Source organism: Nannospalax galili, unplaced genomic scaffold (genome assembly GCF_000622305.1).
Source record: "Nannospalax galili isolate Female #2095 unplaced genomic scaffold, S.galili_v1.0 scaffold217, whole genome shotgun sequence".
NCBI lineage: Eukaryota > Metazoa > Chordata > Mammalia > Rodentia > Spalacidae > Nannospalax > Nannospalax galili.
In genome coordinates, this window is record NW_008340643.1 from 688,967 (window position 1) to 706,955 (window position 17,989).

General features: G+C 37.9%; 1 protein-coding gene across 1 annotated transcript in view; it reads left to right on the forward strand.

Annotated features, from left to right (window-relative positions):
- The window catches only part of Ppef1 (protein phosphatase with EF-hand domain 1), a 125,387-nt gene extending 112,497 nt beyond the window's left edge, over positions 1-12,890 (forward strand). Inside the window, exons 13-16 of the mRNA XM_008835731.2 lie at positions 58-164; positions 9,282-9,445; positions 11,314-11,398; positions 12,608-12,890. Coding sequence (XP_008833953.1) covers positions 58-164; positions 9,282-9,445; positions 11,314-11,398; positions 12,608-12,825 — 574 coding nt within the window. The 3' untranslated portion in view covers positions 12,826-12,890. The remainder of the gene's footprint in view (positions 1-57; positions 165-9,281; positions 9,446-11,313; positions 11,399-12,607) is intronic.
- The last annotated feature ends 5,099 nt before the right edge of the window (positions 12,891-17,989 follow it).

The following is a 17,989-nucleotide window of genomic DNA, read 5'->3' on the forward strand; positions in this document are numbered from 1 at the left end:
GAAGTAGAATAGAGTGATTTCTGTACCTTTCACCTAATTACTGTTTTCTTAACACAGGGTGACTGCTATGGAATTCAGTGCCATCAAGGTATTAAAAGAGAGAATGCTTTCACGAAAAAGTGACCTTGTTCATGCTTTCCAGCTTCATGACCACAGTAGATCAGGTAATAAAATTATAAAATGCTGCCAGGCATGGTGGTGCATGCCTTTAATCCTAGCATTCGAGGCAGAGGCAGGCAGATCTCTGTGAATTCAATGCCAGCCTGGTTTACATAGTGAGTTCCAGGCTAGCCTTGTTTACATAGTATGTTCCAGGCCAGCTGGGGCTATAGGCAGACCCTGTCTGAAAAGAAAAAGACAAAAAATTATAAAATGCTTACTATCTCTTAACGTAGCAGTCTCTGTCTCATATATATACACATATATATGTATATATGTATATATATATATTTCTTTTGCTTCCTTAAGATTTTACCTCTCCATTTTTGCTAGAAAGGAATGATAGAGATGCAAATTTCAAAACATCTGTTACACACACACACAAACCCACAAGAAAAAATATAAACAGGCATATATCTCCTTTTCAGTAAGCTTCTTTGGGAGGCTGAGGCAGGAGAATTCTGAATATGAGGCCAGCAGGCTACACAGGGACACACTGTCAAAAAAAAAATAAAATAAAATAAACAAAAAAAAACAACCAATAACGGAAAGATGATTTGAACCACGAATGGAAGCCTGAAACACCAAGCAGGCACCAAAGGCTAGATTGTCCTGCGATGAATGCTAACGTTGTAATAGCGGTCACCCTAAGACTAAACTCTACCATAATGAAAAGATGGAATAGATGGTTTTGAGGATTTTGTAGTATGCATGCACCTTCAAAGTAGCTAAAGTCTATAATATTTCAAACTCCATCTTTGAGGGAAACAGCCCTAATTTTAGCCACTAGTATCTTCAGAGGTTAATGTGAACTAGTATGAGTTCTCAACAACTACTCAACAAACAAGGAGGAGAGCTATGATGAGTTAAGAGTCAGAAGAAACAGCAAAAAACAGGTTTATTTTCCCCAAGGATGTTGGCTGTTGGAATTATCAAATACAAAATATAAAATGTCTAAGAAATGAAAAGAAACAAAAGATAGAATCAAAAATATCCATTTAAAATGATTGGATGAAGAACCAAATAGTTATTACAATAAGCTTGTTAAAGAGAAAGCAGGGCTGGTGCTGGCAGCACATACCTATAATGCAGCACTTGGGAAATGGACGCAGGAATCAAGAGTTTGACCCTAGCAGCAACTAAATAGCAAGTTTGAGGTAGGCATGAGCTATATGAGGCCTGTCTCATAAAAATAAAATCCAGGGCCTGGAAAAACGTGCTCAGCAGTTAAGAGCACCTGCTGTTCCTGCAGAGGACCTGGGTTTGCCTGCCTGCACCACATGGCAGCTAACCAGTCCATAACTCCAGTTCCCCTGGTTCTAATGCCCTCTTCTGGCCTCTGCGGGCATTGCACATATGTTGCCCATGTCTATGCATGCTGACAAAATTTACTCATACACATACAATAAAAATAATTTACATATGACCACTGGAAGGGCTGACTAGACTCCAGTGGATGCATTTACACTGAAGGACATTTGGGTACAAACACCTGACTGAATAGCACTCAGCATGTATGGCAGAGTGCATAGGATTCTGTGGGGGCATGGGGGGGAGGCATGGATGGAAGGGGGTCTGGATTTGAGTGGGAAATGTATGAAATTTAAAAAGCTCAATAAAAAGTAATTAAAAAGAACAAAACCAAGACATTGGAAGAGGAGAGAGAGAGAGAGAGAGAGAGAGAGAGAGAGAATGAATAATGGACAGTTTAAAGAGAAGATTAAACACCTTCTCAAGAATTAGACTGAGCATCATGAACAGTGAGACTATCCTAAGCTACACAGTAACTTCAAGGCAAGTCTGGGCTATATAGCCAGACCCTCCCTCCAGAAAAGTTACAAATATCAGAATGAGAAGATTTACCACACATCTAGTCAGGGTAAAGGTCTAACATAAGTCTAGATACCAGAAGGAAAGAATAGAGTATTAGAGAAGATATATTTAACATGTTAATGTCTGAAACCCTTCCAGAACTGATGAAAGATTCAAAGTGATAAAAAGAAACAATGATTCTCAAGCAGGACAAATGAAGTTAAACCCACACTGGCATGCACTTGTAGTGAAGCCACAGAAGAGCAAAGAGAAAATGTAAATGCAGGCAGAGAGGAAACACACATTGCTACAAAGACACAACAGACTGATAGACTAATCAGTGACTGAGAAAGAAGCTAATAGACAGTGGATCATACACACAAAAGGTTGGAAGTTAATTTGGAAAAATAGCATGAAAACATTAACAGAAGCATAGCTGGAACAGCTCTGCTGATAGCAAATGAAGTAGGCTCTAAGGAAATGCTTTCTACTAGACTTTAAATGGGATGGTTCACAATGGTAGAAAATATTTAACCTTCCATTTGAATTTATTCTAAAACTTTATTTTCCTAATGCTATAGCCTCAAAATATGCAAAACAAAATTGACAGAGCAACAAGCAGAAATGTAATAATCTATCATCATAGTGGGAGGTTTAAATATTCCTCCCTCAAGAACTAAAAGAAGAGAAAGGCCAAAGATTACCAGTATAGAATCTGTCGGTACCTTGACATACTTAGGGAGCTACAGCTCAGTATAATCTAACCATGAAATCTCTTTGGGGGTTGGACATGGTGGCACAGGTCTACTATGTCACCATTCAAAACTGTGGCAAAGGGATCACAAGTTCAAGGCCATCCTCGGTTATATAACGAGACTCTGTCTCAAAAACAACCTTTGGAAATGAGAAATGTACTTCTGAATAATCTTTGAATCAAAGAAGAAATCACAGTAGAAATTAAAATGCTCTAACTGAATGATAACGAAAATCCAACATGTAAAGTTTACATAATGCAAATTAGACATTGATAATTCTGAATGCATATAATTTAAATCATGAAACAGTTTTCAGCAATTAAGACAAATAGTCCTTTGAATAAACTGGTAAATGATAAAACCCTGGAAACAAAAAGGTGGGGAAGAGAATGCAAAATTAGAGAATACATGTTGAAGTACAAATAACCAATGCTAAGATTGAAAGATGTTATTACAGAATTTATAAATATTAAAAAGATCATAAGTGGGGCTGGAGAGATGGCTCAGCAGTTAAGAACACTGACTGCTCTTGCAAAGGATCCAGGTTCAGTTCTCAGCAACCACATGGTGCCTAGCAACCAATGCCCTTTTTTGACCTCAATGGGGATTACAGTACAGAGGTGCAATTATATACATTCAGGCAATACACTCATTTACATAAAATAAAAATAATAAATAAGGGGCTGGAGAGATGGCTCAGCGGTTAAGAGCATTGACTGCTCTTACAGAGGACCCAGGTTTGACTCCCAGCATCCACATGGCAGCTAACAACCGTCTGTAACTAGAGTTCCAGGCAATCCAATGCCTTCTTCTGACCTCTGCAGGCATTGCACTACACAGGTGCATCTACACACATGCAGGCAGTACATTCATACACATAAAATGTTTTAAAATAATAATAATGAATAAAAATTTTAACAAAGATCATAAGCCAGACATGATAATACATGCCTTTAATCTCAGCATTCAGGAGATAGAGGCAGATGGATCTCTGGAATTCCAAGCCAGCAAGGGCTACATAGTGAAACTTGTCTCAACAAAAAAGAAAGTGGGTGGGGGCTCCTTTAACCCAAGCATTTGGGATGCAGAGGCAGGTGATCTCTGTGAGATTGAGGCCAGTCTGGTCTACATAGTGAGTTCCAGGCCAGCTGTGGCTACTGGGAGACCCTGTCTCAAAAACCAAAAAACAACAAAAAACAAAAAAAGAAGAAAAGAAAGTAAGAAAAATCTTATACTAGCTCTTTCAGAAAATAGAAATAGCAGGATCTCTTCCTAGAGATGGCAACATAACCTCGATACCAAACACTGAGCAAAACTATTATGGAAAAGAAATATTAAGGGCTGACCTTACTCATAAATTTATATGAAAAAATCCTAAATGAAATAGTAAAATAATATATCACAACCAAATTTAGATTTTGCTAGGAATACTAGAAATTCTAAGTTGTTTTATCATTCAAAATCCAATCAATATAACTCACCATTTTAACAAAGATTCACACAATTCTGTTAAATTTTTAAAATTGATATATTTTATTCTGGTTTCATATTTGTTTGTTTGTTTGTTTGTTTAAGACAGGTTCTGTAGGCAATCTGGTCTTGAACTCCCTATGTAGTTGAGGATGACTCTGAACTTTTGATGTTCCTGCCTCTACCTCCCATGTTCTGGAATTAAAGCTTTATGCCACCATGCCCTATTTGTGTAGTGCTGCAGATTGAACCTCTGGTTTTGTGCATGCTAAGCAAGCACTCTGCCAACTGAACTACATCTTGAGCCATAGTTTTAAAAAGAGTTTAGAAATTTATGAACAAAGGTTGGGTGTGGTGGCTCATGCCTGTAATCGTACCACTGGAAAGGTGGAGGCAGAAGGATCCAAATTAAAGGCTAGCCTTACCTACATATCCAGTTTAAGACCATCCTGGGCTATATAAGACCCTGAAAAAATAGCCTTAGTCTCATAAAAGTATCTACAAAAGTTTATAGCAACATACTTAATGGGTTGGGAATGAGAATAGGATATCATTGTGGTAGGGCTGAATAATGCTCTGTCTCCTGGTGTGTCTATATCCTAATCCCAGAATCTGAGGATATTACCTTAAATGCTAAAAAGGAATTTATAGACATGATTAATTTTAGAATCTTGAGCTTAGAAGATTATCCTGCATTATCCAAGCAGGACTCTATTATAGTCATAATGGTCCTTTTAATAGAGATGTATGTAGGAGACAGAGTTAGAAGAAAAGGTGATAGAATGATAGAATCAGATACTGAAATAGCATCCATTTGTATATGAAAGAAGGAAATCCAACCTAAAGAATCTAGACAGGACAAGCTGGAGAAAGGAAAGAAATAGATCTTTCCCCTCAGAGCTTCCAGAAGAGACAACCCTTTAATTTTTTTATTGAATTTTTGTGATTTTCATGCAATATAATTTAATGGTACTTAGATCCCCTCCCTTATCTGTACCTCCCCTTATTGCCCCCTGCCCAACTTATTGCACTCTATTATATATTACATAATATATAATAAGGTCTGTAGAGTCATTTCTGTCCTTCAGTGTGGGTCCATCCACTGGAGCCTGCTTAGCCTACCAAGAGTCCCATGTTTGAAAAGGACAGTCTCTGCCTCTCCCAGCAGCCATCTGTTGCAATAATTTCCTTAGGTGGGGTTGGAGCTTCTTACCTACTTCCTCTTGTCTATGCTGATTTTTTTTTCTGATTTGAGTTTGCTCACTGTTGCTGTGAGTTCATATGGGTAACTGACCAGCTGTCTGAAAAACTCTGTTTCCTTATGGTCATCCACCACCTCTGGCTCTTACAATCTTTCTGCTACCTCTTCTGCAATGATCCCTCATCCTTGGGAGGCAAAAATTTGTTAGAGGGTTAGATTCAGGGATAAGCACTCTGTAGCCTCTTGTATTCTGCACTTTGACCAATTATGGGTTTCAGTGTTAATCACCATCTACTGCATAAGGAAACTCGTCTGGTGTGAGTTGAGAGATGCATTCATCCTGTGTGTACAGGTTGCATTGAAGATGTGTCATTTAGTGTTTATCATCTCACAGACACTTATTCTCTGTGTTTGACCAGCCCCGGAACTCTAAAATAGTCTCCATCTGTTGCAAAAAGAAGTTTAATTAATGAGGGGCAAAAGGTACACTTGTTGGTAAATATGGGGATGCATATTTAGAATAAAGTAAGAAACTATGCTGGTCTAGGGATGTAGCAAAAGTAGGTTTTGCTCTAGGATCCATGACCTCTCCAGTCATGTATACTTGGCTATGTTTACAGTACCACACATGAGTTCCTTTCCATTGAGCAGTCCTTAATTCCAACTAGACAGCTGCTGATTACACCCAAGATAAAAGTGCCACTACAGCACCAATAACAAGAGTTTTTTGGGCCATATATGGGTAACTGACCAGCTGTCTGAAAAACTCTGTTTCCTTATGGTCATCCACCACCTCTGGCTCTTACAGTCCTTAAGCCCCCTGTTCCACAATGATCCCTGAACCTTGGGAGGCAGACATTTGATATAGGTATCCTATTTAGGAATAAGAAGTCTGCATCCTCTTGTTCTCTGTACATTGACCACTTGTAGATTTCTGTGTTAATCACCATCTGTTGTGTAAGGAAACTTCTCTGGTGAGAGCAGAGAGATGCATTAATCTATGATCATAACAACAGTAATTAAGAGTTAGTTTTATATGATAACTATTTAGTAGAAAACTAGTATTAGATTCTCCCCTATGTCCTGTGACCTGTCTAGACTCAGGTTCCTAAGCTGGATATCACTGTCAGGTATGGGCTCCATCTTAGAAAGCAGACCTCGAATCAAATTAAAGAGTGGTTTGTTACTCCCATAATACCTGTGCCACTATTGCACCTGTGAGCATATCATGCCAAACCAGCTGTTATTGTAGTTCACAGTATTCCCAGCTGGGTGAGGTTGATGATTATTTTTTTCCTTTTGGTAGCATGCATAGCACTAGGAATGCTAGAAAGGGGAGATGAAGCTCTGAAGTTAGCACCAGCTTGATTTCTCCTTGTTTATTCTATAGCTCATGTACTTTTGTCAGATGAAACCGATTTCAGATCTGACCCCCCCATACTATAAGAGAAATCTTTTTTGTTACATAAATAATAAGAACTTAATACAGATGCCTGCTATCAAGATATCTGTTCGACATTGTATTAGAGTCACATTCCAGGACAAAGTCAAATTAAAACAATGGTAATTAAAAATCAAGAAATTGAGCTACACTTTGTGTAGACATGATCGGGTATATAGGAAATCCAAAGGAATCTACTGAAAAACCAGTAGAATTAATTAATTTAGCAAGTTGTCAAACTCAAGATCAGCCCACAGAAATTCATTGCATTGCTATAAACTAGGGTTATTTGTCTATTCAGGATATAGAAGCCACATCAGTAATTTGAAAGGGAAAATTTTATATGAAGAATTACTAGCTAGTAATGGATGGTTCATTAGTAAAAGGATGAAAGAGAACTCAAAAAATGCGGGAATAGAAAGTATAGGGAGGAGCTATCTCTAGGACTGAGAAAGAGAATATCTAGCAAAGGAACCAAGGCTGAGATTCAGACCTCATTAGAGAGGGTGTGGCTGTCAGATCTCATTAGAGAGGGTGTGGCTGTGGCTCTCTGGATGGGCAGGAGTTCACTCCCACACCCATCTCCAGTCTGGGTTGGTCTTCAGCTAGTGGGCCAGTATTGGAGAAGTTGGATCCACCCACTGTCATGCCAGTGGAAATTGCTAGAAGAATGAGTATAATTGTGTTTTCCACATATCTTTAAGGCAAAAGATTGGAAAAAGTACTCAGAATGTTTTTTTAAGTCTGTTCTGAATACATATTGACTTTTTTGTCCTTATTCTATAAATAATGCACTATAACAACTATTTACATAACATTCACATTGTATGAGGCACTATAAGTATTCTACAGATAAGTTAAAGTACACTGGAAGCTGTGTGTAGGTTATATGCAAATACTACATCATTTTGTATAAAGAACTTGAGAATCTTGAGATTTTCATCCATGAGGAAGGTCGGGAATCAATCCCTCATGAATAATAAGGAATGACTATGTATTCAAAATCCCTAAAAATCTGCATGCTCTTTGATTTTGCAATGATTTCACTTTTAGGAGTTATCCTAAGGAAATATGAAATAGTTTCATAGCCATTGAGACAATGATTATTAACATAAATCTACATAGATAAACATAAACAGTACGGTTCCTAACATAGATGGTTGTCCATAATTAAATGCAAGTAAAGCCTAGGCTAGAATAAATATATGTATGTATATGTGCATTTTCCATATGTAATAGATATGTATGAAATATATACTAGAGTACAATGTATATTTTGTTTGAAGAAAGAGAAATTATAACTGGGCATGGTGCTGCAAGACTTTAATCCCAGCTCTCAGGAGGCAGGCAGATTTTTGTGAGTTTGTGATCTACATAGCAAATTCCAGGCCAGCCAGTGCTACATAGTGAGATGCTATTTCAAAAAACAAGAGAGATGGAAATCTTTTTTAAAGGTTAAAAACTCATTAAATTTTATGTCTTACAGGGCTATACTGAGTTCAATATTGCATAACTGTATTAATTCAACTGTAAGCCTAGAAACTTACAGCCACTTGTGAAAGATATGAACTCTTGCTCTGGAGTGTGTTACTGAATATGTTAAAGCTGTAATGAAATACTTCTTCTAATGATGTAGATATTAAAAATTTTAAAAAAGAAGAGAGAGAAAGGGAAACTATGTGTGTATTTATGCATAACTGTTTATATACTTAGAAGAAAATCTATACTTAGAAAATTGTTTATTAAAAATCATTTCTGTGGCAGGCATGGTGGTTCATACCTGTAATCCCTGAGAAAGATAGAGGGGAAGATTGTGAGTTTGAGGCCAGCCTGGGTTACATAATGGGTTCAAAGCCAGCCTGAGTTATATATTGAGACCCATTCTCAAAGAAAAAAAAAAAAGGTCTGGCAATGTAGCCCAGTGGTAGAGTGCTTGCCTACCATACACCCTAGGTTTGATCTCCAACAAAAAGTTGCTTCAAATGAATATATATCTGCAATGACCAGAAAAATAAAAATATTTTTATTTTGGAAAATTACCTATTTGTCAAAATGTCCATATTAAGAACAAAATCATAATTAGCTGGGAAATAGATGAATAATATGTTAAAATATTAAAATGAAAGTCTTTCATCTTTTTTGTTTTTAAATCCTCTTTGATAAGTGTACTTTGTTTATTAGAAAAAGTGAAAAATTTCTAATACTCAAAGTGAAATTTCTCATATGTAACAGTACAGGTAAGATTTATGGAATATGAAAGACTTTCTTTGCTTATTCTTCCCTCAGGGCTCTGGGGCCTGGTAGAACAGATCATGAAGGAGAATAGCAGGCCCCCAGACCCCAATACCCCAGGCTGCCCACTAGCTCTGCCAAGGCATTTGTATCTTTTTGTGTGTGTGTCAAGTTATACACAAATTATATAGGCTTTTGTTATTGTTATTAGGAAAAATTTCACTGGCCCAATGGGCTTTTTCTCTGGAGAACATTTTGGGACTGAACTTACCGTGGAGATCCCTGAGTTCGCATCTGGTATACATGGACCAAGATGGAAATATTGACTACATGTCCAGCTTCCAGGATGTCCACATTGAAAAACCTGTGAAAGAGGCAAGTGGCATATAGTCCTGGCTAAAATCTGGCTGGGGTAAAACACTCTTTGGACAACCTCTAAGTAACTTAGTGCTTTCAAAAGTTGGGAGTGGAATCATCTAATGCATGGGAATGGCTGTCTCAAGAAAGACCAAAGAGGAATCTCCTAGGGACATGGTGATGGGTTCAAGAAATTTGTATATCCTCTTTAGAGTGAGAAGAAAACAGCAAAAGCTTTGGCAAAAAAAAAAAAAAGGTTCGTATTTTCAGGACTGTCCAGTAGAAAGGCAGATACAACATTTGTTCTTTCATTTAAAATGTCATTTAAATATGTAACATGCATGTATGGACTTGCCCATATGACCTAGAATATGCCTTACAGAATTTTTAAAAATGTAAGCTGAGCATGGTGGTGCACACCTTTAATCCCAGGACTCAGGAGGTAGACGCAGGCAGATCTCTGTGAGTTTGAGGCCAGCTTGGTCTCCATAGCACATCTAGGCCAGCTGTGGCTATAAGGAGACCCTGTCTCAAAAAGACCAAAAAAGAATTTTATGAATGTGAAATACCTTATTTTTTAAAAAAAATTTATTGAGCTTTTGTAAGTTCATACAACAATTTTAAAACAAATTTAGACCCCCTCCCCCATCCATGCCCTCCCACCACTCACTGGACCTCATATATTCTACCATATACATTAAGTCCCATCCAGTCAAGCATTTGTATCCAGAAGTCCTTCAGTGTAAATTTGTAAACCAAAGTCTAGTCAGCCCATCTAGAGATCGTATGTAAGGCATACTCTCCCCTACTCAGCAGCAATCAGTCTCCAATAGTTCTCAGTCTAGGGCCAGCCCACCACCCATTTCTCTCCTCCCCTGTGAGCCCTTGTTTAATTGAGTTGACATGGGTTCTGTGCTCAATGTCACCATTGCCACAATTTCTCATGTGCAAGCTTCCAGTGACTCTCACCTGTAAAGCTTCTTTATACAACAATAAGAGACTGCAGAGTGTGTATCCTTGGATGGGACTCCTATATTGAACCTCACCCACCCACAACTCAGGAACCATTGCGGAAGAGGGGGCAGAAAGATTGTAAGAGCCAGGGCTGGTTCATGAACACAGGGAAGCAGAGACTTTCAGGCCACTGAAATGCCTTATCAAAGGGGGAATACCCTAGGGGGAATGATCAGATCCCAGCACTTACTAGTTAGCGATTCATCAGCAATTTATTATAAACTTGAGCTGATCCAACCCAAGAGTTGGATGATTATTTGCAGGGAAGATGAGAAGAATAGAGAGAAGAGAAATAAAAGTGCAGGTTGGAAATTAAAATGTCCACAGGGAAGAGGCTTTGGATGTTAGAGACAGTTTACCTTGGTGCCTGAGATCATAGGCATTAGCTTGGGGTTGCTGAGAGTCAAATCTCACTTTACCAGCTATGTTACCTTTGGGAAAGTTACTTTATCTCTGTTTTCTAATTTGTAAAATGGATATCACAGTTTTATGTTCCTATTCTTTTGGCTTGTAGAGGACTGAATGAAATAATCCACAAGAACGCCTCCTATAAATGTTAACAACTGTTATTTACTTTTATGCCTTATTTAGTTTTCATCCTTTCATCCCCTGTGGAACACAAGAGCAAGTCTTTAATCTTATTAAAAATGGTTAGACCAAGGGAAGACCTGCCTTCTCATATTTGAATTGGTAGGTTTAGGGTATAGTTCAGCTGTAGAGACTTGCCTAGCATGCATACAAGGCCCTGAGTTTGATCCTCAGCACCATAAGAAGATAAAAAGAATTGGTGAGATTATTTTGTATTTGTTACATTTGCTTAAATTTTGTTGTTGATCCTAAATGTTTTAACACTTGGAAAATCTTTCTTTTAGGCTAAATCAGCACTAATTGAAACTCTGTACAGATACAGATCTGACCTGAAAATCATATTTAATATCATTGACTCTGATCACTCAGGTAAATGAACTTTGATTAGTTCAATAGTAATAAAAAGTGAAGGCCAGTCTGTTTCTCTGAACTCAGAACTCAGTTTTCATCTATTTCATTGTTCATCCAAACTTGATGAAAATCTAAGGGAAAAGATAAACTCATGTGTAACATTACTGGTATTTTAGTTTGGCCCCCAAATTCTGTATTGAAGACCATAGATGTCTACAGAAGCCTAGGTAGCACTGGTCACACTGGAGTAACTCCTTTTATAAGTGACTACTACAGATGAAAAAGATAATTCCCTTTCACTTCATCTTAGGTAAAAGGCAGAGAAGCGACTAAAAAATCTCTTTCTATTTTAGTATCTTAGTTAATGCAGCAAGAAAAAAAAATCATGCCCAGAGTTCTAATTCGGTTTTGGAGACTGAAAACTTGTTTTCTATTTAGATTTGATGGAAAATTGCTTATTTTCAACTTTAAAAAATAGGACTTGGAATATATCAGTGGTACAGGGATTGCCTACCAAATGTGAAGCCCTGGGTGCCATCCCCAGCAACCTGTCCCCACCCCTACCTTCATGCAGAGACATTTGAATACCAAAATAATAATAATAATTGATCCATGAAAGTAAATTATTGCCTATTTAAAAAAACAAACACCAGGCCTGTAAAATGGGTCAGCTAGCAAAGGTGCTTGTAGCTTAGTGTGATGACCTGAGTTTGCTCCCCAAGACTCACATAGTGGAAGGAGAGAATTGATTCTCTCAAGTTATCCTCTGACCTCCACATGTGCACCATGGTGTGGGAGAGAGAGAGAGAGAGAGAGAGAGAGAGAGAGAGAAGAGAGGCTGAGACCACAACATGGTTTGCAATCATTTACTAACTCTCAGGGTACTTCTTCCTGCTTTGATGTTGTTCTCCCTTCTGCCATCCTTTCATGTGTTCCAGACCCTTAGATTTTAGTTCTTGCAATTTCTATACCATATTAGGTCCACAAACCCTTGCTATTTCCTCACTGTTTATTCACTTTAGGGAAAGAATAACCCCAGGATCCTTGGTAGTTGAAAAGAGACATATTGCTTCTTATATTTATAATCTTCTGTTTCCTTCGGTATCTTGATACTCAGGCATATTAATGAGCTTGTAATTGGGACTGTTCAATCAGTGTGGCCTCCCCACTCCTCCTTTAGGTGGGTCTTGAAATGAACCCTTACCACCTTCTCCTGTATTCTTTTAGGCCTGATCTCCATGGAAGAATTTCGGGCCATGTGGAAACTTTTCAATGCTCACTACAGTGTTCATATTGATGATTCCCAAATTGATGAGCTCGCCAACACAATGGACTTCAACAAAGATGGAAGCATTGATTTTAATGAGTTTTTAAAGGCTTTCTATGTAGTACATAAATATGAGAAGGCAGATAAATCAGACATCAATGTTGCTGATGATGAATGAAAACTTCCCTCAGGCTCCTTGTAAACAGCTGAACCAACATTCCATTTTTAACCAGGGCCTTTGAAATTCATAGTAGCAGAGAAAAGTAGATCCTAATTCGCACCATAAGCAGATGTACAGAATGAGTGTTGGAAGTCCTTAATAAGTGTTTATTGGTAAGGCTAGGTTAACTATCAGTTATTTGCTTCTGGAGTTGGAATCCACACATCTCCAATAAGAAAATGGGTTTGAGCCTAGTGCTGGTCTCACATGAAACATCGCCAGGAGACCAGAGCAGTCTGGAAACATAACAAAAGGAACACACAGAGCAGGAGAGCCAACTATTAAGTGTACTGTCTGTGAGTGGCAAAGCATAAGAGGAATACCAAACTATCATTGAAATAAAATACTTCCATCATCAAACTGTAATCTTCTTTTGAGCTTCCACAAACCAGTAGTCCTCAATCAGTGGGGGACGACCACCCTTCAGGGATGAGAGCCAGATCAGATTCTTAGGAGAAACTATAGGGAAAAAAAACCTTTTCGTGTTTGTTGGAGGTATAAAATTAATACATTCAGATTGAGTCCTGTAATTAATATGGCCTGACAACTTCACTGATGAGTCACGGCCTTGGTTATATACATTGTACAATTCATTCTGCTATTCTGATTGGATATCAAACATAATCATTAATTTCTGTCCAAGGGTGAGTATAAGTTTCATTATTTTAAAAAAAAGTTTTAGAACTTCAAGATCTAGACACAAACCAGATCCTGCAAGCTTGCTTGGTACATACACCAGAAATAATGAATAAACTGTATCAAATATCTTTTTTTTTTCTTTTTGAGACAGGGTCTCCCTGTAATCCCAGCTGGCCTGGAACTCGATATATAGACCAGGCTGGCCTCAGTCTCACAGAAATCTGCCTGCCAAGTGTTGGGATTAAAGGCATGTCCCCCATGCCCGGCTCAAATATCTTTTTTAAGTGCATTACTGAACTTGCAGAAAAGCAAAAACAAACAAACAAAAAACCCTCTCAGCTGGCAGGAAAAAAAGCATAATTGAAATCATGCTAATATTATCAGACAGGATATGTTTTAACACTATTAACATGAAAACAACTGCTCTCACCACAAAGAATAAGTGAGAATTTATTCTAGAGCCAAATATGAGTGACCATGCCCAGGAACACAGATTCTTGTTACCCCAAATTCCATGTTCCAGTGATGTATCAATTTTAAGAGGTGTTTAAGAAGTGTAACAACAAAGGAAATCATAAATCAAAAGACTTTAAAAATGCATAGGTCGAAACATCAGGTAAGAGGGCTATAGCAAAGTGAGATCTCTGTTATAGGCCTCACATGCTATCTGATGATTCTTAGATCAGATCGGTGAAAGCTAATGACTTGCTAAGAATACATTTTAAAGGCTTTTGATAGTCACAAGGATGATAAGTCAGACATAGGAATGGACGATGAATGACTTTCAAAGGAATTGAAAATAGCTCAAGATAATTTGGCTTGACTTACAACATTTTAACTCTCTATAATCATGATAAAGTTCAGTCATTTGGCCTTGTACAATCTTTAATACAGGTGCAGCTCCTTTTTTCCTCCCTCTGGAACTACAGTACACAATTCATAGAATATGATTGAGTGTAAAAAAGATAATTACTGCATGCCAAAAGTAATAATTCACTAGGAAAATAAAATGATTTTAAATGTATATGCATGAAATAACAAAGCTTTAAAAATAATGCAAAAATTGGCATAAATACCAGGCCAAATTGATAGAAGGACCTTTTCTATATATCTTTGCCAGTAATTGATTATGTAGCTATAAAATAAATGTATGGAAGATTGAACAATCTAATTAATTCACCTCATGTCTTATGTGTATGTGAGTGAATGTATACAAATGTGTTTATGTATTGTGTGGTGAATGTATACAAATATGTTTATGTATTGTGTGGTGAATGTATACAAATGTGTTTATGTATTGTGTGGCTAGACATATGTATATGCAAACATATATACACAACTCTGAAATCGGTTTTTGTAAATCGGTTTTTTACAGCCCACAACATTTATAAAACCACAAAACAGATCACAAATACCAAAAAAATCAATGCCAAACATATTGCATTCTCTGATTGTAATGTAATGAAATTCAAAACCAAGATAATATGTACAAAGCCCTGAATTTGAACCCTAGTGCTGAAGAAAAAGCTAGCCATATTAATGGTTGAGTGAAAAAGTAATATAATTGTAGATTTAACAGAAAATACTTTTAAAAGTTCATAAGAATTCTGTAAGCAACTTTATGCCAATTTTCTAATGAAAAATTAACTGCTACATAAAATCATAAAAATTAGACTTGCTTATGGAATACCATGTGTGCCAATGCTCTAGTTTCATTTTTGTTGCTATGATAAAATACCCAACAAAAAGCAACATTGGGAAGGAAAAGTTGTATTTGGCTTACAATTCCAGGTTATAGTATGTGCTAGTTAGTTTTTTATTGACTTGACACAAACCCAGACATACCTCAAAGAAGGAATCTCAATTGAGGAATTATCTCCATCAGATTGGCCTATGGCCATGTCTGTGGGACATTTTCTTGATTGTTGATTGATGCAAGAGGGCCCAGCTCACTGTGAGTGATGCCATTGCTAGAGAGGTGGGCCTGAGCTGTTTAAGAAAGATACCTAAGCAAGCCAGGGGAGCAAGCTAGTAAGCAACACTCCTCCATGTTTTATGCTTCAGTTCCTGCCTTGATTTCCCTCAGTGATGGATTGTATCTGGGAGTTGTAAGCTGAAATAAATGCTGCTTACCAAGTTGCTTTTTGGTCATGGTGTTTATCACAGCAACAGAACCCAAACTAGACCATAGTCCCTCACTCTGAGGAAGTCAGAGCAGGAACTCAAGCAGATAGTCACCGCACATCCACAGTAAGTACAGAGTGGGAATATGTACTTCCTTGCATGCTTGTGCTGGCTTTCAACTTGCTTTCTTCCATCTCATACAGCTCAGGACTCCCTGCCTAGGGAATGGTGCTGTCCACAATGGCTGGGCAGCAGCTGTGGAAAAAACTGAGGTCTTCAACCTATATGTACAGAACTCCTTTCCCCCCTTTTCTCATATTAAAACTGATAATCCAGGGTTTGAGAAATGTCTAGAGCCTCTGGCAGCCCCGATGGCTGTTTTCTATATATCATCTGGTTATTCATTCTTAGAGTCTTAGAGCTCTTTCTGGAACTCTCATTTTCTCCTTACAATTTCTAATTTCCAGAATTATATACTTTTGTTATAAATTTTACCTAAAAAATAATTTAAGTTTAACCAATGATTGCTTGTCTCTGTGTATGTGTCTGTGTGTGTGTCTTGTGACAGGGTTCCACTCTATAGTCCAGGCTGGCCTGGAACTCACTACACTACATACTCCAGACACTTAAGCTTTTTCCTTTCCAAGTACTGGTGTTCTAGTTTGTTTTTCCATTGCTGTGACAAAACACTCTGACTACTATCAACATGGGGAGGAAAGGGTTTATTCATCTTATATCTCCTGGTCACAGGTCATCTTGGAGCCCAAGATAGAAACTCAGGGCAGGAACCTGGAGGCAGGAGCTGGAAGCACAGGTCATGGAGGAATTCTGCTTACTGGCTTGCTCCCTGGCCCCTGCTCAACCTGCTTTCTTATACAGCATAGGCCCAACTGCCCAGGAGTGGCACCACCCACAGTGGGCTGGGCCCTCCTATATCACTCAATAATCAAGAAAATGTCCCACAGGCCAGCCTATTGGAGGCAATTCCCCAGCTGAGGCTCCCTCAACGCAGGTGTGTCAAGTTGACACTAAAGCTATCCAACACAACTGGTTTTACAGGTATGAACCACCATGCCCAGCAAATTATTATGGCGAATTCAAAACTTCCGCCTGATATGAGATATGCATAACAACAATAAAATAGATGTGCATATGTGAATATCTTTTAAAAACTATTTCTCAAATACAAATAAGATTGTACATTATGTTTTGCTTTGCTTTTGAGATAGCATCTCATCATGTAGCCATGGTTGGCCTCAGACTCACAGTCTGCCTGCATCAGCCTTCCAAATGTTGGTATTACAAGTATGTACTACCATCCTCAGCTAGACTGAACATTTTTTAAATTAACTTATTTGCCAATGTGTTTTCCTAATCTATGGAATGCTTCCTGTCCCTTGCCCATGGGTTTTCTAATGACTAGTTTGTATGTTTCTTATTGATTTCTAGGAACTTTGTTTAATATCTGTAGCTGTCATGTGTGCTTTTTTTTTAATTAGCATTGCTTTTAAAAAATAACATGATTAAATTGGGGCTGGAGAGATGGATCAGCGGTTAAGAACACTGGCTGTTCTTGCAGAAGACCCAGGTTCAAATCCCAACACCCACATGGCAGCTAACAACTGTCTGTAACTCCAGTTCCAGGGGATCTGACAGCCTCTTCTGTCCTCCATAGGCATTGCACAACACAGGTACACTTACCTACATGCAGGCAATACACACATACACATAAAATAAAAATAATAAAATTTTAAAATAACATGATTAAATTGAAAAAAATTTGTATAAGTTGGAGAATTTGGAAGGGGAATGATCGCTAAACTCACATTACAGCAGCAGCGAGAAATTTCAAAGTACTGTTGAAGCTTGGTAGTACAGTATTGTCAGTAAATAAGACTCAAAATATATAGTACTCATATACAATTTTGAATTTACATTCTAAAATACAATTAATTACATATTTTAGTTTGAAAGTTATATCAGTTTAGTTATTAAAGTACTTTAAAAAATTTTACTTCCCAGGCTGTGATTTTTATCACTAGAATTGGTGTTTTACATTTCTTGTAGGACACAGGTGAAGGTACACCAGGGCTTATAGAAGAGTAATAGAAAGATGATAGAAAGATGGATGCCCAGGACCACGTGTGGAGTCAAGACTATAGCTGGCCATCAAGGGAGGTAGGAGGTCCATTCTAGAGAAAAAGTCCTTCCAAAACCAGAGTCAGTGAATGACAGAAACCTCTGATGTCCCTAGACACAGAGGCAAAGCCACTGCCATGCACAACCTGGGACCTCAGGGGAGGGGTTTGTGGCAAATGCAGCCACTCGAGAAGGTAGAAGCTGCTGCCTGACATTCATA